The 27,834-nt window shown below is 37.8% G+C and overlaps 2 protein-coding genes and 2 non-coding genes across 12 annotated transcripts in view; all 4 read left to right on the plus strand.

Annotated features, from left to right (window-relative positions):
- Window positions 1-156: 156 nt before the first annotated feature.
- rbmx (RNA binding motif protein X-linked) lies at window positions 157-5,921 on the plus strand. 3 transcript variants are annotated; one of them, XM_056242353.1, is made up of 9 exons: window positions 157-260; window positions 1,145-1,270; window positions 1,669-1,775; window positions 1,972-2,134; window positions 2,308-2,409; window positions 2,488-2,599; window positions 3,467-3,601; window positions 3,676-3,767; window positions 4,317-4,917. In XM_056242353.1, exons 2-9 carry the CDS (start codon window positions 1,162-1,164, stop codon window positions 4,628-4,630), a joined length of 1,134 nt encoding a protein of 377 aa, XP_056098328.1. In that variant the 5' UTR covers window positions 157-260; window positions 1,145-1,161; the 3' UTR covers window positions 4,631-4,917. The 3 variants fall into 3 exon arrangements, with proteins under 3 accessions (XP_056098328.1, XP_056098329.1, XP_056098326.1); XM_056242354.1 differs by lacking the exon at window positions 4,317-4,917 and adding an exon at window positions 5,871-5,921 and having other exon boundaries at window positions 158-260; window positions 2,293-2,409; XM_056242351.1 differs by having other exon boundaries at window positions 158-260; window positions 2,293-2,409.
- LOC130077215 (small nucleolar RNA SNORD61) lies at window positions 1,807-1,883 on the plus strand. The gene has a single exon (XR_008805718.1). It is a non-coding gene; the product is annotated as a small nucleolar RNA SNORD61 (small nucleolar RNA).
- LOC130077216 (small nucleolar RNA SNORD61) lies at window positions 2,174-2,236 on the plus strand. Its single transcript, XR_008805719.1, has one exon. It is a non-coding gene; the product is annotated as a small nucleolar RNA SNORD61 (small nucleolar RNA).
- Window positions 5,922-6,459: 538 nt separating the features above from the next.
- arhgef6 (Rac/Cdc42 guanine nucleotide exchange factor (GEF) 6) overlaps window positions 6,460-27,834 on the plus strand; it is a 35,274-nt gene continuing 13,899 nt past the window's right edge. For all 7 annotated transcript variants that reach the window (XM_056242339.1, XM_056242342.1, XM_056242340.1 and 4 more), the window contains exons 1-9: window positions 6,460-6,724; window positions 8,353-8,436; window positions 10,722-10,806; window positions 14,380-14,501; window positions 25,334-25,538; window positions 26,013-26,083; window positions 26,171-26,265; window positions 26,399-26,494; window positions 26,720-26,842. In XM_056242339.1, the coding sequence (XP_056098314.1) occupies window positions 6,560-6,724; window positions 8,353-8,436; window positions 10,722-10,806; window positions 14,380-14,501; window positions 25,334-25,538; window positions 26,013-26,083; window positions 26,171-26,265; window positions 26,399-26,494; window positions 26,720-26,842 (1,046 nt within the window). In that variant the 5' untranslated portion in view covers window positions 6,460-6,559. The remainder of the gene's footprint in view (window positions 6,725-8,352; window positions 8,437-10,721; window positions 10,807-14,379; window positions 14,502-25,333; window positions 25,539-26,012; window positions 26,084-26,170; window positions 26,266-26,398; window positions 26,495-26,719; window positions 26,843-27,834) is intronic.

Here is a 27,834-nt window from a genome sequence, read left to right on the forward strand (position 1 = left end):
TCTATTCATTTCTTTGTGTAAAATTCATCAGTGAGAGCAACTTTAATATTTAATTACTACTGGGTTTCGCTCTATGATTTGATTTCGCCTAAAATAAGAACAGTTTGCAAACATGACAATAGAGGGCGCGAGAGACTTTTAACCCGTTAAGTTCCTCCCTCTTACCGTAGAGTAAGTGACTGCACTGTGGGCGGGTCGAAACCACACATTAGACACATATAAACCAGTAGACGCTTTTGTTTCTGCCTATTGATCCTGAGGTGAGTAAATGGATCAATCAAATAAATTCATCATACTTATATTTTTGGTTTATTTATAGATGGTAATTGTATCGTGCACGTTCAGTTAAATGCGCTTTGCCTGATAGGTAAATATATTTAGCAGATGTGATGGTAACTGAAAATGGCCTCATGTAGATTGCAGACGGCAAGATGTTTTTCTAAACCCACATTTCAATCGCCATTTTGAACATGGAAAAAGTAGCGTTATTCTCTTTATATATTTGAATCTAAAACTGGATTATTTGTAAGTGTTTATCATGACTATATGATATTCTTCATCAAACATGTGTTGCAAATTAGCCATATGGCCTGAAGAGGTCTCAGGCTGCTGGAGCTGCCAGTAGCCTTGTAATTTTAAGCGTCCGCCATTTTGTGAAGCATGCTTTGAAAATGTGTATGTAAATGCTATGTAAAATGTTCGACCGAAACGTTTAGTATCTTCAAAAACTTTACTAACGGTTCGTAGTGTTTGCACGTGATCCGCAGCAACTAACGTTACTGTTAGCAAGGCAGGGCCTATCGGCTAATGGTTGCTGAGTTAACCATCTTCGCCAGAGAATGATTCAATCAGACGCTTTTCTATCGTCAAATATCTGTTCCAAATCCAATAACCGGTACAGCAACACGTACTGACATTTTTTCATTGTTTTCTGCTACTATGCATGTAATATTGTTGATAACCCGTTTAAACTAATTTTTTTTGCTCTCCCACTTGGTGAGGTTGGTCTGTTTGCTGGTTTTAGGCACTTTTTAGTTAGACTGGGAGACTAGCTTATGCTGGTTTTAAGCTGTTCTTTCTTTTTTTTTCAGACGAGATGTTCTGAACTGTTATCTTGTAATGCAGAAATGTCTCCCCTCTTTAGTGGCAACAGTGGGAAATATGGCAGAGGCAGACCGACCAGGAAAGCTGTTCATTGGCGGCCTGAACACTGAAACTAGTGAGAAGGTCCTTGAAGCATATTTCAGCAAATTTGGCCGAATAGCTGAAGGTAATAGTAGTTTTGTATGATCTAAATTACTTGATAGAAATGTAATTTTGCTATCCAAGTTTATTCATTTATTGATATTTGGGCTGCAGCGACATGAGCTAAAAATGTTAAAGGGCTAGTTCACACAATTCAAATTCTGTCATATACTCATCCTCATGTCATTCCAAAGCCATAACGTTCAGACATAAGCGGATTAAACCACTAAATTCATTTGGCCTTACAATCTCTTAATGAACACTTTGAACCATTAGAGTTTTGGGTGAATGGAATTTTTTATGGCTTTTAAGTAACATGAGTGTGCAATTGATGTCAATTTTCTTTTTTGGGTGAACTATACCTTCAATTAAGCATTTGGTGTCAAGTGTGACCATATTTGTCCTACCCCTTGTCCTTTGTAGTTCTGTTGATGAAGGATCGCGAAACAAACAAATCTAGAGGTTTCGCGTTTGTAACTTATGAAAATCCTGGTGATGCTAAAGATGCTGCAAGGGAAATGAATGGAAAGGTGAGTAATGGTGTGAACTTCACATTTGTAAGCTGTGATGATGGTTTGTGGTAGTGATCATCTTGAACTGATGTAGTCCACAATTGTCCTCTAAGAAGTTCTGAGCTTACATAATAGATGTGAACATTTGCTTTTCAGTGAGCTTGTATATTTAATAGCAACAGTTTCCTAAACTTCAGTTACTTGTGTTTCCAAGCCCCTTGACGGAAAACCTATTAAAGTGGAACAGGCCACCAAGCCTCAGTTTGAGTCTTCAGGACGCCGTGGTCCACCAGTTCATACACGGAGTCGTGGCCCTGCCAGAGGTCCGCGAGGGTCCAGAGGAGCACCAAGTGGAATGCGGGGACCACCAAGCAGAGGTACCATTCAGAACATTCTCTTTTTTTTTCTATTTGTTTGCAATGATGACACTATTTTGATGATCTATTTGAACTGATTGACTTCTAAGAAGTTCTGAGCCTACACTTAAAACAAACTTGCTTCCAAAAATATTACCAAGGTAACGTAGGGATTGTAGAACCTTTTTTTAAAGGCATGTCTTCAAGAGGGCCGCCACCACTGAAGAGAGGCCCCCCAGTGCGGAATGGAGGACCCCCACCCAAGAGATCTGCACCCTCTGGGCCAATGGGCAGGCGTGAGTTTGCTGAACACAGTTTTGTGCTCTTTTATCGTTTGAACCATACAGTCATTGTTTTCTCAATGTATTTAACAGTGCCGGTATCCAGAGACAGAGACCCATATGGCCCCCCTCGCAGAGATTCTCTAATGTCACGGCGGGATGATGGTCCTCCACCTCGTGATGACCACTACAGTAGTAAAGACAGGTGAGAAGTAGAAGCATTAATATTTCAGAGCTGCTACAAGTTAGACTTTCTTCTTTTTTTTTTTTTTTGGACTGGTAATTCAAGTCAGTTACATAAAATATATTGGTCTAATTTGGATCCGAAAAATAAGACTGATTTCCCCATGGCAAACTGCTAGTAAGTCAGACTAGATGTGCATCCTAATGTGTGTACTTGTGCACTATTCTGTGCTTTCATTGTAGTATAAATGGTGCAAGTAGTGTTCACTGTAAAAATTAAAAAGTGCAATTCAAATAGCTGGATCATGCTCTTAACCCAAAAAATCTAAGTGTGGACACTTTCAACTCTCAGCATTCCTTATGTAGCAGAGTGGGTGGGGCTGGTCTGTTAAAGGGATACTCCACCCAAAAATGAAAATTTCTGTCTTTTACTCACCCTCAAGTTGTTGCAAACCTGTATGAGTTTCTTTCTTCTGCTGAACACAAAGGAAGATATTTTGAAGAACGATTGGAACTTGGAAGTCAATGGTGCCAAACAACTGTTTGGTTCCAATCGTTCTTCAAAATGTCTTCCTTCGTGTTCAGCAGAAGAAAGAAACTCATACAGGTTTGCAACAACTTGAGGGTGAGTAAATGACAGAATTTTCATTTTTGGTTGGAGTATCCCTGTATTTGAAACTATTAAAAGTCATTTTCATTATTTGACAGGATTATAAGAGAGCTTTATGAAGAAAATTAATAAAATATTATTTATAAAATTAAATTTGAATAGAAAAACAGTAAAGTACATAAAAATAAGATCTAACTGAAATATTAACTAATACTAATATAACATTTGTGATGGTCTGTTGCCATATGCAATGACACTCAAGCTGTGCATATTTTGCAGTTATTCCAGCCGTGAATACATTAGTTCAAGGGACAGTCGAGACTACGCTCCGGCACCACGTGATTACCCATACCGGGAGTATTCAAGCCATTCCAGTTCTAGAGATGACTATGGCTCAGGATCCAGAGGTTACAGGTATGTTAACATCTATTGTCATATGTATTTGATGGCAGTTTGAGAATCCAGCCTAATGTTTTATTGTTTCTTAGTGATCGCGACAGCTATGGTGGAGGACGAGAGCCCCGTGGTTACATGGAACGGCCCAGTACAGGCTCCTATAGAGACCCTTACGACGGTTACGGTAAGATTAAACCTTAAGTGTGGTGAAAAGGGTTAAGGGGCTCTACTCAAACCGCCTGTTTTGGGCCTGGAAAGGGCTGCCTCGTGTGATTGCCAAAAAGTGGAAACATCAAACGCGGCATCTTTTCATCGTGAATTCCCACCAAAATCGCACCAACAAGGATTCTCTTGCAAGCTGTTTTTTGCCCCCCAAAAGTTTGAGTCGTTCCAGTAGCTCTGTCCGAACAACCAAGAGAGATGCAGTACTCAAACTACAATCTATCTGGAATTCAATCCAAACCAAGGAAAGTGCATTTACTCAACAATGACGTGTCAAAGGCCTCTGAGTGGTCAATTGTCTACACTTCAGTTGGGTAGTTCAGTTATTTTAGGCTTAAGTAGTCCCACCCAGAATCTAAGATCCAAATTTGTTCTAGCCCCATTTGGAAAGTTTCTAACATTTGAGCTAGACGTGATGCAGATTTAGGGAAATGGGCACTTGACATCGCAGTATCATGCAAAAAATGTTTAAGTAAAATTTTGCCAATTACATGACCCATTGACCCTGCAGGTAACTCACGCAGCGCCCCACCCTCAAGGGGTCCCCCTCCGTCCTACAGTGGGAGTGGCGGAAGCAGTCGTTATGACGACTATGGCAGCAGTTCCCGGGATGGATATGGCAGTCGCGACAGTTATCCCAGCAGTCGGAGTGACCCGTACTCCACTAATCGTGGTGACAGACCGGGTAGGCAGGAGCGGGGACCGCCCCCTCTTGAAAGAGGCTATCCTCCTCGTGAATACAGCAGCTCGAGCCGTGGGGCACCTCGGGGTGGTGGCCGCGGCGGCGGTCGGGCAGATAGAGGAATGGCCCGGAGCCGATACTGAGAAAAGGGGGGGAGAAATTGTGGTTTCTCATTGAGACTTTCAAAAGACTTTTAAGATTCAAAGGAGCGCCCTTTTAAACTCTGGACTTCAAGCTTCAGTTTAAAGCTGTACACACACTTGTGGAGGTTTTTTTGTCCTTTTTAAATGCAAAGTTTATTTTCCCATGCCCACATCCCATTTAATGGTACCGTTGCAAATCTGTGTTCTTTTTGTATACTAGTGATTTGTTAAACCTGCAATGCCCTAGCATATGGCTTTCATTTACCAATAAAGTGTTTTTAATCAAAGACCTTGAGCAACACTATTCAAGAGAATGAGAAACTATGAAGTGTAAATATCTATTCACCTCTTCAGTTTTCCATGGTGAACACTCCCAATTGCCACTTAATATAGATGCAATGCAGAATATTCATGTAGGCATGATTGTTCACATTGTTGAGGAATGGACAAATGTCACCTTTTTCCAAACTCTCTATGGGTGTAGTTTTCCTCAGTGCAAATGGATCCTTCATCACAAAGCCTAAACATTGACGTCTTGCATCGACCAATCCAAAGACAACCAAAATGCAAGAAACAATTCAGCACCACAGATATAACCTGTCAACAGCTGGTAAGCAAAGCAAACCCTTTTGTTCTGGTATAAGTCAAGTCTCTGTGGTGTTATTTTGCCGCCTGAAGGTTAGTGTGATTTAGTCAAACATCGTCTTGATTGCCCTGGCTTTTTCAAATGCAATCTGAAACGCTGTTTCCAACATTAACAAAACCTCATCTCTGCCTTCAAAGGAGTCTGATCCCTCCCCCAACCACTGGATCACTGAGTTTAGGAGGTCTTAGTCTCAGAAAAATCAGTCAATTCTGTTGCACTAAAGGAGAATGTCTGGATTTTTTTTTTTTTGCCCCTTTCAAATGAGAAATGGCCTCTCTTTTTTTTTTTTTAAAGGATATTAAGATGAATCTTCTCAATGGATCTATCCCTACTGTCAAATATAAACCACATAGCTGCAAAAACCTCTTGAAACTTCCCAGTGGAACCCTTTTGAAATTTTAAATTCACTTAGTGTTAACAAAAAGCCAGAACCGCTTGCAAGCATGCCGATTCTAACAAAGGAGACCACGTGGAGAAAGACAACACTCTATCAACAAGCCTGGAAAACCTTTCAGATTGGGTCATTATTTTTAAGAATATCTGTCCCTTATGCTGAGCTACAACAGTTTGCTGATGGTAACTCTCTTGTTGCAGGGTGAATGGAGTAAAGGGAGTTTGATGGTAATACGTACATGAATGCATCATTGCTGATCAGGACCTGTTGTCATTGTGGATGATCCATAAGCCTTTCCGACGGAAGCAGGTATGTTAAAGACCTTAAATTCTTACAAAATAATTTGCAGGATCATACAATTCCTTTTTTTTCTTCACCTAGATCCAGAATCTCCGTGTTCTTTGGAGGCTGCTGTTAGTTGAGACTGATGTTTAGATGGAGTCATGGAGTACTACAGATGAATTGCATTGACATTGACCCGCGCTTTCAATAAACAATCATATGAGTTGAAATGAATGTAGTACTTGTCTGTTTCTTAATAAATTCCCACTATAATAGTGGTGTATTGGTATAATGTCAGTGTTCACTCATACTACATACAGGCCAATTTAAGCAAAAAACAAAGTTTAAAGTATGAAAAAATTAAGTAAAATAGATTATAAAGCATTTTAAGGCAATAACCGTTCCCTTTGTATCACTGAAATGTCAAAGAGCCTTTATGTTGGTTATATAGCAGACGTCCACTGGAGAACTAAGTGGCGAGGCTGAATGGTCGTTGTAACATACAGAAAAGCAGAAGCGCGACGGATGTGGGTAGCATCTCAACAAATAGTGAGAGCCGGCGCACCAAGGGTGCAGCTAAATCTGAAAGGCCCATTGAGCCTAAACTATGAACCCCGAGGAGCAGACTGTTACGTGGCTAATAACATTAGGCGTGCTCAATTCACCCAAAAAGAATATCGCTGATCCTGAGGAATTTCTAAAAACATCTCTCAGAGATGGGGTCGTCCTGTGTAAGCTTATGGAGCGACTGCTGCCTGGAGCCATCTTAAAGGTAATTTATAATATGCACATGTATGTTTCTTTGATCAAACAGTCGTAAACATTAGTGAATTGTATATAATTTAATGCAACCGCAGCAAATACAGCCATGCGGAACTGACGGTGCACGATGCCTAATGCCAAGACTCAACTGTTACAAGTGACACTTTGAGATGCACTATATTGTGCAAATATAAAATACGTTGTTTTAATATTTTTATTTAAAGTACGTGATGAATGTGTATTTAACTAGGTTTATTCAGGGCGCACAATTTAAGCGAGATATCTGACTTCCTGTTACATGAGAAATTGTTCCGCATTATCGCATTCTCAAAAACGAAGTCCTTGTCAATCTTCACTTTTGTATAAAATGCCAAGGACATTTGTAAAGCAATTTTCTTCTTTGTAAAAGCCGTTAAACTGTGTCAATGAGATCTCAGATTATTGAATGTCTTTCTGAATCTGTATGCCTCTGCTACTAACAAGTACCAAATTAAACTCCCCCTTTTTACTCATTACACACAGGATCGTTATTAATTAACGTTAGATAGCTACGCCTACGGTATATATTTTGATTTCTGCTGAATAAAGTTCGTTTAAAATCGTTTGGATTTAAACTCTTTGAATTTGTGTTTCGATACAGGGACATTATAACGAATGTGCTGATCAATACAACTTGACAGAGAAAAGTTTCTCTTTTTTTAAATAAAGGGCCCATTATAAGTTTTGTTGGTTCGTGTCTTCCTCCCTTCCTTTCTTTTTAGCATATGTGCCATACCGCTTTACTGATTTTACACGACGCTTTCAAAGAAATATTTTCTGTTAGAATTTCCCAAATATTCGTAAACGAATTGTTCTTTGGAGTCGGATCTTTTTAATGATTTGGATTAGCCTGTTCGCGAAACGTGCCTGAACGATTCGTTAAAAAACTTCAGCTAAGCTTTCACGTAAATTAGTGTAGTGTTAATGCAAATTATATTTGAATTTAAATGACTAGCTAAATTACTTCTGCCACCACATGAAACGGCAATACATAATGTAATGGCCTTTTTTGTATATTTTATGTAGCCCATATTGTGGTCAATGCGCAAAAGAATTGGATTTGGAGCCGGTTCTTTGAAACGAACTGTTTCAAAGAATCGATTCGATTAAATGAGTCGGATTTGCCATCACTAGTAAGCGGTCCAAGTAGAATCTTGCTGAGCAAACATCGTCACTTCCTCCTAAATATATTTTCCTGGTGCGACAGGGCCCAATGAGATCAAGCAGATGTGTGTGTGTGTGTGTGTGTGTGTGTGTGTGTGTGTGTGTGTGTGTGTGTGTGTGTGTGTGTGTGTGTGTGTGTGTGTGTGTGTGTGTGTGTGTGTGTGTGTGTGTGTGTGTGTGTGTGTGTGTGTGTGTGTGTGTGTGTGTGTACGTACTATGGCGAAGCTCACGCAAAGAAATAGTAACAGTAGCCTATACTGAACGCCAAAGAAATTTAGCATGCGATACAGGACAGCAGTGGCTGGGTACAATGTGGCTCATAGGCTAGGCTGACATTCACTTCTAAAACGAGATCTTGTTGATCTCTCTTTGCTTTGCAGTGTGGTTGAAGCAAAGTTGAGATTATTTACATCCTCATTCTTTCATTGGTTACAGTATTCAATTGAACCCAGATGCGAAGCGGCCTGCATTGCAAACATTCGGGAGTTTCTAAAAGGATGCCAGTCTCTAAAGGTTGAGGTAGGATACTTTTTCTATACTTTATTGTATAGCCCGAATGCCTTTGAGAAACATAGCTGAGTGTGTATAAAGTATGCGACCCCAAGGCTGAGGATCTACTCAGAACACTTTTAGGTGTAGGCTATATCACAAATAAACAAAATCAGTTCTGTAGTGTATGTGCGTGAAAATACATTTCAGATTAAAGCTTTGCCTATAAGCATTGCTTTTATGAAGGAATGATTAACTTAACAGAGTCTTATTAATTTATATTTAATAATTTATATTGGTAGGCTATATAGAGTACTTCTCTCTTCTGCCCATCTAATTTATTTGAGCTCTCCCTGAGGACAGACAAATAAATAGCAGGGTTTTGTTTTGGTTTTGCACATGTGATCTTAAAATATGCCAGTAAACAAGATTGCTCATAATACTAGCTCTTTTGCATGTGCATTTCATTTTTATTATGGTTATTATGGTCTTGAGCTGCAGCAACATTACAGGCGTCTCAGGAAGATGGTCAGGAATTATACCCATCACAGTAAACATTGTCTGCATTGTCTATTATTGACACAAACACATAGCCAGACTTTGATGCCACACCCTCTGCATTGATAGTGTTCCTGTACTAAAACTGTGACCATAATGTGGTTATGGACTGATAAACTGTGCACATGTGGTGAACATGACTCTTTAGTGCCATGTTACTTGTTTATGTGTAATGTTTAGTTATGACTTTGTTAAAGTACCCCTGCAGTCAATCATTTTATCCCTTAATCTTTGGTAATCAAAATGGCATATTTAAACACTTTTTTTATTGAAAGGTTTTAGCTTCACTTTTCAGCATGCGTGCGGCACACTTGAACTCTGCACCTTTTCTTCATTTAGCGTACGTGGGTCAATGAATATGCAAATTAGTCTCCGCCTTCACTCTGTCAAATCAGCTCAGACAACCTGATCCACTCTGTCAAATCAGCTCAGACAACCTGATCCACTCTGTCAAAAGTAGTAAATGCTACACAATGGCAAGTGGATATATTGGTTTAATTCAGCCATATATGACCAAAAAGGCCTGTAACCAGAAACCAATTCAGAAGAAGAGGAAGAACGAATTATACGGGGTTGTCTACAAGTCGATGTATCAGTAATGCATTTTATATATCGCACTTTGAGTTTGTAACGTTTTATGTAATGGGCTATGCATGGACAATGCTCTCTGCAAATTTTGGGACTGAACACTATTAACCAGTCAACAATCAGGCTCATATATATAAAATCAACAAACTTTTATTTTAGAATCGATTAATCGATTTGACAGCACAAAAAAAAGATGTATATTTTGATCATGTGATGTATATGGTTATTGGCGAAAATGTGTAGAATATTGTTGCTTATAAATACATTTTTGCTTATATCGTCATATCTGTTTTGAAGAAAGCTCCAGTTTCATGCTCTTTTAAAGGCCCAATGGGCATATAGTTGATGCAAGTCATGTGACTGGACAAACAACCCAAGCGCATAACTTTCACTTCTGCTTCTAAAGGAGCTGAAAACGAGAAGTATCGTAGCACAAGATTAAGCTTGATATGAGCCATTTTAAACTACTGATGATGAGAGAGAAATGCAAACTACAATTAACAAATGTTCTAAAGCAAAAGGTAAAGTGCAATCTATAAACTGAACTGACTGCTGAAGTTGCTTAACTGTTCATCTTGTTGCAGCCTCGGAAACAGCGCTCAGCAAATACAAGGACACGCACTTCTTGCATTGCTGTGTAAATGCTAATATGTTTTATTTAACATGTGAAACCCTACCCTTAACAAGAAAGGGGATAGCTTTCTGTACCCAGCGACCGACAGGGCCTGTAGACCAAACATCTAAAAATGTGGGTCACACTAAAGATGTTTTCCATAACCATTGAGATTGGTGTAGCGATACATGGATATAGTTTAATGCATCGATCAAATGACTAATGATATGATGTAATGTGTAAAAAATCCATATATATTTAAGTTTTATTTTTAAGATGTATATTTCTTCCATTATTTATTTTTCTATATTATTATTAAAAAATCATTTTAATTGTGAATGTCCCATATGGTATACAGGATTTACAATTTTCTGAGAGTTCAACTAAATGTTCATGTTGTTATATTTTGATTGCATTTGTTAGTTTATAAAAAAATGTAACTGGTTGTGTAAAATAGGCATATACTATATCTTGAGATATCTGACCTACTTCTGCTGCTTCTACTTCTGGCTCAGTGGACAGTTTTTCCTGTCTTTGACTTGTGTCTTTCCCTTAGGGCTTTGATCCAGAGAGCTTATATACTGGGGAAAACTTCAACAAGGTTCTGTCAACACTCTCAGCAATAAACATCGCCACTCAAGGTAATTCATAATGTTATGGACATGTTCTTCGTTAATATTCGCTGTCTTTTCTCTTTTTGAGTACTGTAGGCATCTGCTTTGTCTTCTCATTGTTGAGTTTCTTCTTCCGCCCCAAGCGATAGTCGTGTTAACACTTCCGAGGGTTTTGCTAGACCGAGCAGACATCAGACACATTGTGTGCAAGCCTTGTGTTAAAGACATTTTTATAAAATTAGCTCCTGCTGGCCACTTATAATCTACGAAGAATTTCTCTGTTTAAAAGCAGGATCGCAGGCACTCCATAATCACTCAGTGTTATGTTTCTGGTGGAAATGAGCCACATCTTTCCTGTTGCATGTTCCCATAGGACCTGTTGCAACAACTGTCTTTCTTCATCCCACTAGCATCAGCTGTGTTTGTTTGTTTGTTTGTTTGTTTGTTTGTTTGTTTGTTTGTTTGTTTGTTTGTTTTCTTTAAGTAGATATAATGCTTTGATTCTAAAGTGGTTCAGTAAACATATTTTAATTCCATTATCAGTTCAAGTTCATTTTTAGAAGCCTGCGAATGTAATAGATATCCAATCGCATGTCCATGAAATGCACAGTAGGCCATTTAATTCAGTTGTAGAGTGCAGTAAACATGAGATACAAATCACATTTTTCTCAGGATGAGGATGACTGACCTCTTGTATTTTCCCTGTGAACGTCAAGTCGTGATTTGTCTGGGGTCGTGCCCGCATTTGTGTCTTTCAGCTGCAGCTGCTCTCAACTACTGGAGGCAACAGACAGTTGCTTTTTGTAGGGCCTGTCCGGGCGGCTGACAGTATCTGCATAAGCATGCGGAATTCATGAGACATGTAGTTATTCTCAGTTTTTGCTTCCTTGTCATATGTTTCCCACTGTTCCCTGTGGCTGTTGCCTTTATAGTTTGTCCTCCTTGTAATATATATATATATATATATATATATATATATATATATAGCAATATAGAGATTGATTGGTTGATTTTGTGGGGGTGCCCAGAAAGATTATTTTTTTTTTGTAATATTTTTTTAATTAAGTCTCTTGCTTACTAAAGCTGCATTTATTTGATCAAAATACAGTTGAATAAAAAAAAAAAAAAGTAATTTATTTCTGTGATGGCAAAGCTGAATTTTCAACAGCCATGCCTTTAATCTTCAGTGTCCCATCCCATGATCCTTCAGCAATCATTCAAATATGCTGATGTTTGTGGAAAATGTAGTGCTTTTTTCAGGATTCTTTGATGAATAGAAAGTAAAAAAAAAAAAAACAGCATTTATTAGAAATAGACATCTTTACCATTATAATTGTTTTTACATTCATTTTGGATCAATTTAATGCAACAGTACTGAATAAAAATATTTATTAATTCTTTAAAAATAACTCGAACAGACTACTAAAATGCGCCATCCGCATCAAATGCCATTAGTTATGTGTTTGTGGCATGATCACCCCAGTGCACATTAATTTTTATTACATGGAGGAAAAAAAATTCAGGATATTCTTCCAAAATTACCTTTTTCTATTACATGAAAAGTCATTTATGTTTGGATCAATGTTACAGCGAATAATTTAAGAATTTTAATTTTTGAGCAAAAATCCCTTTGTCGCGGCTGAGTCAATGGCTTGTTTATTATTCATAAAAAACTCTCTTATTTATTAATAGAATATAAAAATGTAATCCTGTTTACACATGACCCAACTTTAAAAGCTTGCAAATAGCTTTGCAAACTCGCTATATTAAAGAGATGTGTTAGTTCTTAAGAATGACTCACTAATGGGGGCAGATCGATTTGACTGGATTTGTGTTAAAGATCTCTATGATGAAACAGCGAGGGTTTCACTCTGAAGTGTGTTCAAGGCATAGAGAAGACGTTCCCTGGCCTGGCTTTATCTGAATTCTCTGTTGTGTTTGCTGTGGAAAGCTTGGAGCAGGTTCACACACACTGTTTGTGCGCCGTGGGTGTTCGGAAAGATCCTGCCGTGAAATCCAGCAGACATGCTGAGCTTTTATTGTGTAGAGGGAGCAGGCGAGAACAGCGACGTGTGAGTCAGTGAAGAGCCCCACAGGCCCCTGCAGCGCTGGAAATCTGTCAAGACCCAAAGTGCAGCAAAGAGGGCACCTGACTGTTTGCTTCTGTCACTGCATACTGCATGCCTTCTCATCCCTAATCGTCCTCTATTTATGAACAACATATTGCTCATAGCAAATTAATACATGCCAGTCATGCAAATTTGGCGTAAATATGCAATGTCTTTTTATGACTAAATAGTATACCATGTTTCAGGCCTTGCTTTGGGTATACTGGAACATACATTACGTCTGTCGGTCTTGATACTTGTCATTATACACTGGAGACAGTGGAGAGTATGTGTCTGGCTGCTTTCAGTAGTTGTTTGTTGTGACCCATATGCTAGTGCCAGTCATGCAAGCTGTGGATTATTGGTGGTTTAACTTCTCAGAGATGACAGAATTATGAATGGGTGAGTGAGTGCTCTTATTGGGATGTTTAACGATGACAGAATGACCTGGCCTGATTTTGTACTACATTTAGAGGGTCCGACGGGCCTTTTGACATGTCCTGGATGTAATGGGGGAAAATGGTTTTTAAAAAATCATTAATGTTTTTTTCTTTCTATTTTTGTCAAATTATCCGAGCTGGAAAAGTTAGTTGCACTGAATTTTGCTAAATTTTTGGCAAATGGAATTTTGGGCTTTTATGCAGTTGCATTTATTTGACCAAAAATACAGGACAAACAGTAATATTGTGAAATATTATTACAATTTAAAATAACTCTCCATTACTCTAGTCTTCAATGCCACACTATCCTTCAGAAATAATAATAATAATAAAAAACATTTATCATCATTATCACTGTTGAAATCAGTTGTGCTGCTTAATATTTTTGTGTAAACTGGAAAAAAAAATCAGGATTATTTGATGAATAAAAATTTCAAAAGAAAAGCATTTATTTGAAATAGAAGTCTTTTGTAACATTATAAATGTCTTTACTGTCATTTTTGTTTAGTTTAATGCATCCTTGCTTGAAAAAAAAAAACTTAAATAAAATTGTTAATGACCCCAAACTTTTAAACAGTAGTTTATGTTAGCTGTGGTTAAACAAAGAAATTTGGACACCTTATAATATGATGTGGCAATATCTTACACCATAATTTGGGGTGACATTAAATCATATGGCTTCAAGTAATTTGAATGTCACTTCATGAAAAATGAAAGACAGTAACATTTGCTGCTACTTCATATTTTATGCATGTCATTCACTCATGTCGTAAGTGTTATAAGTGTAACAGGCCATGCTGAACTGAAATGTAGAGTACACAGGGACAGAATCATTGAACTGTCGACTGTAAGCATGTCTCATCCTTGTTCAGGACTTTCTGTATATCTATATCAGTAGACCTATAATCCAGTGACCACCCACAGATGTTCTGCTCTCTTTTCTTCAAGTAAGAAATGCTATCAGACACAGACTGGTGTTGTTTTAAACCTTATTCCCTGTATTTATAAAAATAAAAATAAATGTTTTCTTCTTTTTTTCTCCATGTATCCAGATTGTACCCCTAATAGATCATGTCCACAGTCTAGTGCATCTCCTACTAGCCTGTCAACCCCTTCACAAGCTGTTCCCGCCTTGAAGTCCAGCAGGTCCTTACGGAGGCAGTCAAAAGCAGTGGCAAGTATCTGAACAGTGGCGTACATGCTGATTACTGTTGGTCTTTTATAACATTCGAAAATCTCTTTTGTTTGTAATTTAAAAAAAAAAGTAATAAAAAAATTCTGTTACTGACAGGAAGATAACATAGATGACAGATTAATCTTCAAATTCATACCTAGTTAGAAGGCTATTCAGATATCTGTAGGAATACTATAAGACAATCTAGATTTGGGTGAGCTTATTACGGTCACTTCTACTATATTGCAAAGAAACACATACAATTATTAAGGAACATTATGCAAATAACCCCAATAAGATGACTAATTACAACGCACTCCGCATTATATTTAGGCAATCATTTTAATTAGTTCAGATTCACTGCTCTATTATAACAGTATTGTTCTAACCTCATAACATGTAAAATAATAAATGAATAATGTGAATAATAATAATTTTACCACCCAATACTTATATAGTTTTATTTAGAGCTGGCAATCGCTTCAAAAATCGCACAAGTTTCTGTAAAAATAATCAAAAATAATCACACCCAACATTGAAATTTGTAGTCATAAACTTATTCTCACAGTGAGTCTCTTAATTATTGTGAAAACAATCTAAAGACAGAGTTTTAATCATTTGATATTTCAATAATTGTTTAATAGCAAGTATATCCATTCAACTTTACAGTATAATTGAAAGCCAGGCCTGTACTGTAAATTATTATTATTATTATTTTTTAATCATTTATTACAAATTTAAACATTTGAAATAGGTTCAAGGTTCAATTTATTTATAGAGCACATAATAATACAACAAGAGTTGACTACAGTGCTGTACATAGGATAAAATAACAATCAGAAAATCACAGTTAAATTCTACGCATTGCCATGGACACCTCAACATCTAAGCGGCGTCAATAAAAACCTATTACACCAGCACATACTCATGAAATATCAATAACTTTTTATTTAAGTGAACGTAAAACAATATTCGCATAAACCCATTATAATAAATGTGACATTTTAGCTGTGCCTCTTAAAGGTTCATGAAACCCTAAACCAAATTTTCTGAGATTTTATCAGAGGTATGTGTGTTGAACACCATTGAAGACCATGTTAGCATCTGCTAGATTTAATAGTAGGGTGAAAATGGTTAAATTTTAGTTTCTTTCCGCTATTTTCGTCTTCCGGGTTTAAAATCTTCATCGCAGACTGTGACGTGGCAGAGCACAGTATAGTGCGTTGATGACTCATCGGTGTCTCATAATTATTAATGAGACTGAGTTTTCATATCCTATGAGAAGACACTGTCTCTTAATTATTCATGACACCACGTGGATCTTTTCAGTGACAGACATGTCAAACTGTGATATCGCGTAGTAGATGAGAGATTTGTTTTCGTGGTGCAAAAGTCCAATTGGGTTGAATATGTTTCCCCGCGATGCTGCCCGGGCTAGACTCTGGCTCCGGGCGGTTGGTTTTCCATCAACCACGGACACATCTTAACGTGTGTGCTGCAAACATGTGGACTTCGCCTTGTTGACAACCAATGCAGGTTGCGTCTTGCGAGTGATGCGGTACCAAGTCCCGAGGACTTTTCTATCCCTTCAGAGGTGTGTGTGTGTGTGTGTCTAAAATGAGAAGTCATCCACCTCCACAGAGCCATATTATTATGGGGGTTCAGGGGGCGCGTAGATCTAGGCTATGCACGGAACGTTTTTTTTAAGCGGAAAATTAATAATTTTCAGATATATGTATAGTGTCTATAAACAACTATATATTTTATAATGACATTATAATTATACATGTAGCCTACATTAATATGTTCTCAATAGAATTACGATTACTGTAGGCTTACTAGGCTAATATAGCAGGGCATTCAGTTACTTTTGAAAGGACAATAATAGTGTCGTATTTCATAAGACTTTAACTTTGCCAGCTATAAAAAAAAATCTAGCATTTCCTCACGTTTTACCACTGGGTCGATATGCATGGGATACTGGCGATGGCCTTACCACACCCCTTCTCACAGCCATCCACGCCCATTTAAGTTGCATTTTCCAAAAAGATTGTGAGCTAGACTTGAGCTGAAAAAGGGGGGTTTCATGACCTTTTAAACCAAGTTCATAGAGCAGCAGAATACGGTTGTCAGTCCTGTATTTGAGTCTTTAATACGGTTATGTTCACACACAGTTCAGTTATTATCAGGAGTGACAATCGCATTCTATAACCAAACTCACACCCGTAAATGTTCAGGACTCACAACCGCATTCTAGGAAAACTAGGGATGCACTGAAATTTCTGCGGCCGAAAATAGCGTTTTCGGCTAAAAGAGAACATTCATACAGACAATTTTTAAGACGCTACTGTAAGTTGCTGTGTGAAAGGGACATTTCGAGACTCACACCTGTAAATAAATGCAGTTGTCAATCCTGAAAACTAAGTGTGAACATAGCCTATAGTGTTTGTTTTTGTCTCTGTCAATACTCAGTTTGAATGAGAGCTGTCAGTTTTTCCTCAATTTAAAGTTTGTTTTTCACATTAATTTTCATGAAAAATAAATTAATAATTAAATCGCTAGATGCTGTGTTAATTATTTTTAATGTTAAACAAATAAAAAAATTCCAGCCCTAATAATTTAATAATACAACTTGCTTCCCTTTGACCACTTATTGTCATTATTGGGGGCTTGTTCAGGATCTTAATATTTTCTCATAACATTGGGTCTCATTCACTAATAATTGCGTGGATTATTTCGTATTTGTACACACAAGAGAACCTCTCACGAAAAATCTCCACCTAATTCACAAAACGTGCATACGCACATGAATTCGTTTTTAATCTCATTCTAACATTAGTGAATTTGGAGTATTCTAAATGAGCAGACGCTTACATGTGGTTAGTCATTTGCATAAAACCATCTCCGTATAAGGGCTTTCCGCACAATCTTTCCTTTACAGCCTTTCATCACTCTCGTCAAACATATGCCGCTCTCTGTAGACGCTCTTTCGCCAGATCCTCGAGGAATACCGTGTATGGGATGATTTTAGTATCAAAATGATTAACACGTGCAAGCACACTTATCAATGAACTTGATACATGTTGCAGAAATGTTTTATCCATGCCTTTCAACTTGTGTGTGCAAAATTCAAAATTGAATGAATGTGAAGCAATTTGTACAAATAGAGACATTTTTGTGAATACAAATGTTTTCCTTTGTATTAGTGTATCATAATTTGCACATGCAACACAGAAGACGTGCATGTGTGGATCAGGTGACGCGCGTGCATTCATTGACTCGATTCATTGAGTCGATCCTATTTGATTCATTTGGATTTTGAGACTTTCATTTCGCGGGTTTCGCCTTGCACGATCCACACACAGCTGTCTGAGAAAAGCTGCTACCACTAGATGGCAGTATTCTGCTAAAACAGACAACGGCAGCATAATCAAGCGTTCTTCCGCATTTAAGACGCTTAATGAGAGTGATATTGAAGCACCAAATTTAGTACACAATAATATAGGCCTACCCTATTAATAAAGCATACTTTATAGAGGCAAACATTACGTCAGATTATGAACAACACCCATAGAAAACCATTATAAAACGCTTAACATGCAATCGCGCGTTGCATGTTCAGTAAGGTGTATTGGCTACTGAGTTTAAATATCACCGTCTTACTGCATTGACGTTAAGCTTTTTCTTTATAATATGCTCTATGGGAGGAAAACTATATAGCCTACAGACAAGAGACTACATGAACGCAACGCACGGCGTTTCAAGTTAATACAATTTTCCTTCCTGTTAAAAAAAGGTGAAATTTCGCAGTTGCGTTCATATTATATGCTTATTTTTATCTGACTACACATTGTGTACATAGTATACAAGCAGGAATTTGAAAATGTCTGTTTTTAAATATTAAAGACGATTTTCGCAGTAGGCTACATTTGTTTTCCCTTGACCCTTAAGCCATAGGCTATAGTCTTACTATAGCACGATGAGTTTTAACAATATGCAACCATTGTATATCGACATGAAATATTAATTGAAAATCAACTGGCGTAGCGGGCCTGTAGCTGCATATTTCTACACGAGAATGCTTTGACGCGCTAACCACAGCTCATGATGCACAAGGGAACGTCTGCCAATTCCACTAACTGCGTTAAAACCACTGATCTATAATGTCATTCTATATAGATCAGTGGTTAAAACGTATAATTTGTTTTAATTCAAATTACTTTTTAAATTTAATAACAGACATTTTCAAATTCCAAAGCTCGTAGAAGGTTTCTGTAAGACTGACTTACAAGTAAAATTTGGACAATACTTCCCTTCATGTAGCCTGTATTCTGCAGAAAAATACTGTAATTCACCAAAAGGGTTTTTTCATGTTCAAAATGGTTGTAGTATGTTCAGTGACTAGACTGGCTTACTACAGGTGAAATTGCCCCAATAACTCCCTTCATGTAGCCTATTTAGTAAACAATTATTATTTTATAAAAAAATTACTGTAATTAACCAAACGGGTTTTTGGTGACTTACTACAAGTGAATAATGTAAAATTTCACCTGACTTGTCACTAGGAACGTACTACAACCTTTGGAACATGAATAGAAAAACAATTTACAGTAAATTAAAAAATTGTAGGCTACTGTTCAATCGAGATATTGGCTGGACATAGTACAGTAACAGTAGGCTAAGTCAGTCTGCCCACTAGACTTCCAAGGTTATAATATAACCTTGGAAATATGTTCATTTGAATGAATGACTGGACGTTTATATTTTTTTGACTGTGAGTGGAGTTTGCAGATGGTCCCTTTATAAAATGAGGCGAATATCAAACTTCACTGCACTCTCGGACCGGTTGCTCTCCCATTCACATGCAAAGTTAAACGCAACTGCAGAATTTTTATTTCATGTTAAGCTTTTTCTTTTTAACAGGCTCGGGAAGGAAAATGTTATTAACTTGAAACGCCGTACATTGCGTTCATGTAGTCTCTTGTCTGTAGGCTATATAGTTTTCCTCCCATAGAGCATATTATAAAGAAAAAGCTTAACGTCAATGCAGTAAGACGGTGATATTTAAACTCAGTAGCCAATACACCTTACTGAACATGCAACGCGCGATTGCACGTTAAGCGTTTTATAATGGTTTTCTATGGGTGTTGTTCATAATCTGACGTAATGTTTGCCCCTATAAAGTATGCTTTATTAATAGGGTAGGCCTATATTGTTGTGTACTAAATTTGGTGCTTCAATATCACTCTCATTAAGCGTCTTAAATGCGGAAGAACGCTTGATTATGCTGCCGTTGTCTGTTTTAGCAGAATACTGCCATCTAGTGGTAGCAGCTTTTCTCAGACAGCTGTGTGTGGATCGTGCAAGGCGAAACCCGCGAAATGAAAGTCTCAAAATCCAAATGAATCAAATAGGATCGACTCAATGAATCGAGTCAATGAATGCACGCGCGTCACCTGATCCACACATGCACGTCTTCTGTGTTGCATGTGCAAATTATGATACACTAATACAAAGGAAAACATTTGTATTCACAAAAATGTCTCTATTTGTACAAATTGCTTCACATTCATTCAATTTTGAATTTTGCACACACAAGTTGAAAGGCATGGATAAAACATTTCTGCAACATGTATCAAGTTCATTGATAAGTGTGCTTGCACGTGTTAATCATTTTGATACTAAAATCATCCCATATACCGTGCCGTTCTGGAAACCAGTTCAAACACAATAAACACCTTTTATACAAACTCAGATAACAGACATTCGTATATCTGCGTTATTCAGAGAAACCTCACAGCTGAAGCTAAAACGCAGCTTTTTTTACTCTTTACCTGTTTATGATTAAAAATATTTAAAGGGTTAGTTTACCCAAAAATGAAATGATGTCATTAATGACTCACCCTCATGTCGTTCCAAGCCCGTAAGACCTCCGTTCATCTTCAGAACACAGTTTAATATATTTTAGATTTAGTCCGAGAGCTTTCTGTCCCTCCATTGAAAATGTATCTACGGTATACTGTCCTTGTCAAGAAAGGAAATAAATACATCATCAAAGTAGTCCATGTGACATCAGTGGGTTAGTTCGAATGTTTTGAAGCATCGAAAATACATTTTGCTTCAAAAATACCCAAAACTACGACTTTATTCAGCATTGTATTCTCTTCCGGTTCTGTTGTGCGCTGGTGACGTAAGACGCTGCTGACGTGTTATCTGGTGTGTCCATGTATTCGGGTTCAAATAAATATGGCTGGGGAAAAAAATGCAAGTCTTCCTCTGTGTCGAAATCCTTAGACATGTTTGCGAAGATTGTTTTGTTTACAGTGTGCGTCTCCCTCAGACTGTAAACGAAGCTCGGGCGCACCAGATTACACGTCAGCAGCGTCTTACGTCATCAGCGTCACTGAACTTGACAACAGAACCGGAAGAGAATACAATGCTGAATAAAGTCTTAGTTTTTGTTATTTTTGGACCAAAATGTATTTTCGATGCTTCAAAACATTCTAACTAACCCACTGATGTCACATGGACTACTTTGATGATGTCTCTATTTCCTTTCTGGACAAGGACAGTATACCGTGCATACATTTTCAATGGAGGGACAGAAAACTCTCGGACTAAATCTAAAATATCTTAAACTGTGTTCCGAAGATGAACGGAGGTCTTACGGGCTTGGAACGACATGAGGGTGAGTCATTAATGACATAATTTTCATTTTTGGGTGAACTAACCCTTTAAGATTAAAGTAAATTGTATCATTTATAAATATATTCTGTAATTTTGTATAATATAATATAATTATTGTCATGTTAAGATGACAATGATTAACTTAACACGATTATAAGGCATCACAAAAAGTGCTTTTTGCGTAGGTGTAGAAGTTTGGTTCAGTTGTTCCTAAAAAATCTTTGTAAATTTAGAAAACATTTTTGTACGAAAGTTTTTGGCGAATCATGATTTGTTGACTGTACACTGATGTACTACACTGATTTCATGCACAAATTAGTGCATACACATGCTTAGTGAATGAGACCCTATGTCTTATTATGTTTTATAACTTCCTTTAGTGTATAATGTTTCTGTTTGAGCATGAAAAATGTCTGCAAAGTCCACTCCATAGGGAGTTATTCTCTATATCAGTAAGCAGTTTCTGAACTCCCTGAAATGCCTCGATTGTAGTTTTGAGTTTTCTTCCAGGAACATACACGTCATAATATTGCTCATTTAAATATAATTCCTGTGTGTAAAAAAAAAGAGGCAAGCCCTGGTTGAGTTGGTAAGGGGCGTAACATTTCTGAAACACACTCAAAGCAGTTGACCAATCAAAACAGACTGAGGTTGGCTGACCAATCAGAGCAGACTGGGTTTTTCAGAAGGCGGGTTTCAAAGAAACTGAAACTAAGTTTTATTAACATTAAATGATGTAAACGTATTTAGTAGACACCATAAACAAAATTATGGACCTGTAAATGAGCGTAATAGGACCCCTTTAAAATGGTGTAACGATACACTCATGTCGCGATTCGATACAATTCACGATACTGAACTCGCAAACAAAAACGTATTGTTGGTTAAAATGCTAAATTTTGGAATAGGCTTAGACTTGTTCCTGATCCCCAATGCACAGGGCAATGGTGACACTGGAATAAAATTATTCATGATTCTGATGCTGAAAATACAGAATTATTTTAAACTAATATTCTTGCACTCTCACTGACTGATGTATGGTTATTCTGGTACAACTTTACAAAATCAACTAGGTGCATGGAAGGAAAAAACGAGTATTTTTAAACGATACCAGCAACACTTGTGAAGTGGAGAGGTCAAAATAATCAGAGTGTGGCTGAAAGAATACTATTTTATTTCACCAACACGTTTCGGTTTCGGCACAAAGGCTTTCATCAGGACTAAAAAAGTCCGTCACTGACTACATAGATGCAAAATAATACAGCACCTTTATATTAGTAAAATCAGACATTTGGCATTATCAGAACCCACAAATATTCCCCCGTTGCATTATTATACATCCGCTTCGGATGATCAATGCAATCAATCACCTTTCTAATTGCAAGGCCTGTTAAAATGATGATTCCCTAACTCTAAAGGGGTAGTTAATCCAAAATTGTATTTAATTTACTCACTCATGTCATTCTCATTTAAACATCCCTATCATACTACAATATGTGCATTGATCAGTAAATCTGTTCATCATATAGCGACTGTGTTTCTTCAGATGACTTGGATTAAACCGCTCAATTGATTATTTTTAGTATGCCTCTGTGACCTTTTTTAAGTTCTTTTACATTTTAGGGGAATGGACTTTAAATGGAAGGACATACAGTAAATCTCTCAGGTTTCATAAAAAATAATTTAATTAGTGTTGGGAAGATGAACAAAATCTTATATGGTGAATACATGACAGAATTTTCATTTTTGGGGAACTATACATGCAAACGGCTATCGCTATCCGCCGATAATTGCTTTGGGAAGTTTGATCAGCGGTCTCTATAAAGGCCAATCTCATAAACCGATCTCATGCTGATGACGCAAAAAGACGCGCCTGCCGTGAGAGGTATGGCATGACATGCGGCGGCACCGTCTCAATCTGTCACATCAGCACATCGCGTCGTCTGCACTATAAGCACAGTTGACACAGGAAATGCCATTTGCTCATCACTAAAGTTCTATAATTTACATTTCTTTTTAAGTCTTGCCGGTGTTTAAACCACTTGCACTCTCTCCTAGTCTAGAGATGGAATGCTCATGCACACTCAAAGGGCACACACATAAGGCCGCCTCACAAACAACTTGCAAGTACCAAATTGCTCATTAATGGTCAAACACACAAATGTTGTGTAACAGTATATTGAATCAGCGCAGCTCTTAAAGTGACAACAGCCTGATAATCCTGCTGCTCTCTATAATGTTAATCAAACAACAAAAGACAGAAAAAAAACATGACATGCACCACTCTTGAATGACTAACATTTGTAACCTTAAAGCTGCAGTCCGTAGCTTTTCCTCTTTGTCGCCATCTCTCTGTTCGAAATCTGTAACTGCAGTGATTCGCGGAATTATCATCTTTACGTGGGTTGTAAATCGGCATGAAACAGCGCGGATGAACACAGTGCTTTGAGGCGAGTGTTGCTGTCAGTCAGCGCGCTGTGTGGATACTGTCATACAGAATCACAGATTCACTTTTTGAAAGTTTGACCAACATAAGAATTTTCATTAGAAAATGTCTTCTGAACAAGTAAGTAACATCCATTTTTGTTCTGACCAACTAAGGGGGAAAAAGCATTCGACATGATAAGCTTCGTTAGATTTAATCAACGCGATTTACAGCAACCGTGCAAATTATAGCCTACTTTGTTCTCAAATTGTTCATGTTAACAACATCACATCAGCATTGCGTGACTAATGTTAAATTTAATGTGTTGTATGGTTACCTGTGTAGTTCAGAATTCATATTCTCCATAATAGCAAAACGAGAAAGGCACAACAAAGGAAACTCCATAACTGTGTGAATTAAGAAAACGCACTGTTAAACGATTGAACCAATGAAATGTCTTAACTTACTTGTTCAGCAGAAAAAAGCCGTCTCTTCTTCTGTTTTGAACCCCTTCAAAACACGGAGTTCACGCACTTTTCAAAAGCCCCGCCGATGTTTAAATCCTTGTGTTCGCATGAGACGGTTTCTTTCTCTTTCTCTAGCCACCTTAAATCCGAAGTACGAAGTCTTTTGGGTTTTATAACTGCTGAATCTCCAGTTGACACTGATGATTGTTGTTTGGATCTCTCTGGATGCCATAAGTTTAATTATGTAAAGTGCTGCGAGAAAAGCCTATACATTAAAACATCTCGTCACGCGCAGTATAGCCGGCTAGCCGAAACTCCTTCTTTATGTGTACGGGTGTGACGTCATGACGCAAAGACATGCTCGAATTTCCCGCGGAAACCCACCAGTACCACTGGAATTAAAATCATTATTACAAGCTAACCGTTTTGAATCTAGCTATGGCAAGCAGATAGTTTTTACCACTGGCAGAATAAGTTTTTTTTAATATAATTATTTTGGATTATTTTTAACTTAAAAAAGTTACGGACTGGAGCTTTAATTGTAATGATTAACCTGTATTTAATTTATTCAGGGAAGACCATCCAGTATTATTTTACATTTAATTCCTTATTAAATTTCTTTAGTATTTCTTACCTCAATTCTACGGTTAGACCTACCTGAAAAAAAAACTTAAAGCACGGTTTCTTTTGTTTGTATCTTTGTTTGTATTATATTTATTTCTGCTACTACTTGTAAATTGTTTATTTGTCTTATTTTATTACTGACTGTTTACTTGTCTTTTTTGTGAATTCAATTCAGAGTTTGAAATCAGGCTTGTGCTGTGTATAAGCTATTGTGCAACAATTGCCCAATTGTAAAAACAAAAATGCACTGCATAATCATACATTTAGGTGAGATAATTATATATTTTTTGAAAAATGTCTAAAAGTAAATGGCCCCCTCAAATAAAAAAATACCCCCACAAGAGTCACCTAAGGGGGGATTTCCCCCATTTTCAAAAATGAAATTCGGGCCCTGATTCAGAGAGCCCTGAATAAGCTCAGTCTTGGATAAAACTCTATATTCCACTACATATCCTTCACTTCACAGATACATATCGTAGCATTTTTATGTTTTCGATGTATCAATATAACGGTATACGGTTACACCCCTATAAGTATATGCATAGTTTGTAAACCATCAATTTAAAAAAATCAGTTAGTTTGTGCCCCAGTTGACTGCATACTGATATTTTTCAACTGTTGCTTTCCAGGAAATGTCGGAGAATGGAGGCGGTGGGCAGCTGATGGTAAAGGCCCGCTTCAATTTCAAGCAGAACAATGAGGACGAGCTGTCTTTCAGCAAGGGCGAGCTGATCCATGTCACACGCCAGGAGGAAGGTGGATGGTGGGAGGGAAACCTTAATGGCAAAACCGGCTGGTTCCCTAGCAACTATGTCCGAGAGGTCAAGCCATGTGGTGAGTGGGCAATTTAAAGGTTCTCTAAGCGATCCTGGGTGACGTCACTTCTTGTTGACGTTCGAACTATTGTCAAACAAAACGGAGGCTAGCTAGACCCTCCCTCCTCCTCATCCGCACACTAACCCCCCAAACCCTTCTTGTCGGTCATTGGCTGGAACAGTTTGTTATGTTTCGTGGAGCGGGTTGCCTCAGTTTGTTTTTGTTGCCGTTTGTGGAGCCTGGGGTGTCTGCAGAGACCGCGTTTTTTTACAGTGTGTTCAGGGGACAGGCAGCTAGCGGATAGTGAGGAGATGTTTGCTGTATGTGACAAAAAAAGTTTTGGCCTAAAAAACGCGTGACATCGCTTAGAGCACCTTTAAGATCTTGCTAAGATGTAAGCATCTTAGCATTGTTAGAATCAAATTGTCCTAGCAAACATAATTGAACAAAACAGTGACATGCTTATTAAGTTTTCCCTCTATTTTTCCCCAGAGAAACCAATATCTCCGAAATCGATAAAAGGATTTGACGTTCCTCAGCTGACAAAAAATTATTACAATGTGGTGAGTTCTTTTAAACGCATGAACAAATGCCAAATGTACATGTAGTAAATGAATTTTAAGTTCTTATTTGAATGCTTTGTTTCTTAGGTGGTGCAAGACATCTTAGAGCATGAGAGAGAGTTTGTCAAAGAACTGCAGGCGGTACTTGGCTGCTACCTGCGCCCTCTACAGGCCAGCGACAAGTAAGAGCAAAACACAGACGTCACCATGGCATCAGGGACCCTTTGATATCAAAGCCGATTGACATTTCGGGGTGCTGGGGCAGTCAATGAAAACCCCTATGCACAATGACTCTTCTGTCTGCTCTCTCTGCAGGCTCTCTAGTGCGGACAGCTCCAGTCTAAATGGGAATTTAGAGGACGTCCTCTCTTTCCAACTTGGACTGTGTCTTGCCTTAGAGGAGTGCTCCAAGTAAGAGCTGTTTTTCTGTGTTTATAGAGCATATTGACTCAAATGATTCTCTGCTTTTTATAGAAGTCATACTCTTGGATGATACATCGCCATCTGGTGATGGCTTTGTGTGTTGTATTTGTAATGTGTCAACATTTCAAAACCAAGGGTATTTGACATGAAATAAAAGTTAATGTATGTAAGAAAGTAATTATCCGGGCTGATCTATGTACTTTTGCTTTGTAGGATGCCAGACGGCCAGCAGCGGATTGGTGGCTGTTACCTGAACCTGATGTGTCAGATCAGAACACTGTACTTGTCCTACTGCTCCAGCCATCCCTCTGCAGTGTGTGTGCTGACTGATCACAGGTCAGTGTCCACTCAGTGTCTCATAATTGTCATCAGTTTCTGTGTGTCAAAACATCCGATGTTAAAGGGTTTAGTTCACTCAATGAAAATTATGTCGTCATTTACTCACCTTCATGTCGTTCCAAACCTCAGAAGAATTCCGTTTATCATTGAAACCTGAGAGATTTCATTTCTTTAAAGTCCATTACACCAAAACTTAAAAGCTTTAAAAAGTCATAAAGACATTGTAAAATAAATTCAAATAAAGTCTAATGAAGAAAGACAGATTTAAAGGGGTCATGACAAGTATTTATTATTATTTTCACAAACTTATAATGTTAATAAAGTATTATATATTTGCAACAATAATTATTTATATTTCTATAACGCTCAGTCTGACCCGTGAACTGTTTTTAAGGTGCGGCTCCATTAAGACTTGTCAGTAAACAGCCACTGTTATGATTGGATAATGTCATTGCATAGAAAAAGTATCAACGCCTCCTCACTCTTGCATTGTGTTTTGAAAACATTATGCATTAGGGATAGGCATTTTTGTTAAAGGGTAAGTTCACCCAAAAATGAAAATGCTGTCATTATTAATTACTCAACCCTCATGTCGTTCCAAACCCGTAAGACCTTCGTTCATCTTCGGAACACAAAATAATATATTTTTGATGAAATCCGGTGGCTCAGGAGGGGCTCCATTGACAGCTATTTAATTAACACTTTGAAGGCCCAAAAGGTAGGAAATACATCATTAAAATAGTCCATGTGACTACAGTGGTTTAACCTTAATTTTATGAAGCGACGAGAATACCTTTTGTGCGCCAAAAAAACAAAAAAAAACATTCCTTCTCTTCTGTATCAGTCTCCGACGCGCGTTCACGAGAGCACCGCGTGACCTCGCGTGCGTCTTCCTCTGCTTGTAGGTCATATGTCACAACGCCAGCTCCTGTGTCATCAGCGTTCTTAAACGACGCTTAAACACGGGCAACAAAAGCACAAAGAATTCA

This window comes from Rhinichthys klamathensis, unplaced genomic scaffold (assembly GCF_029890125.1).
Source record: "Rhinichthys klamathensis goyatoka isolate OS25496 unplaced genomic scaffold, OSU_Roscu_1.1 h1tg000723l_1, whole genome shotgun sequence".
Taxonomy (NCBI): domain Eukaryota; kingdom Metazoa; phylum Chordata; class Actinopteri; order Cypriniformes; family Leuciscidae; genus Rhinichthys; species Rhinichthys klamathensis.

Excerpts from the sequence above, each read along its gene's own strand:
- rbmx (XM_056242351.1), top strand. The coding sequence starts at position 1,162 with ATGGCAGAGGCAGACCGACCAGGAAAGCTGTTCATTGGCGGCCTGAAC. Across the intron at positions 1,271-1,668 it reads ATTTGGCCGAATAGCTGAAG|TTCTGTTGATGAAGGATCGC; the intron begins GTAATAGTAGTT and ends TGTCCTTTGTAG. Across the intron at positions 2,600-3,466 it reads CACTACAGTAGTAAAGACAG|TTATTCCAGCCGTGAATACA; the intron begins GTGAGAAGTAGA and ends CATATTTTGCAG.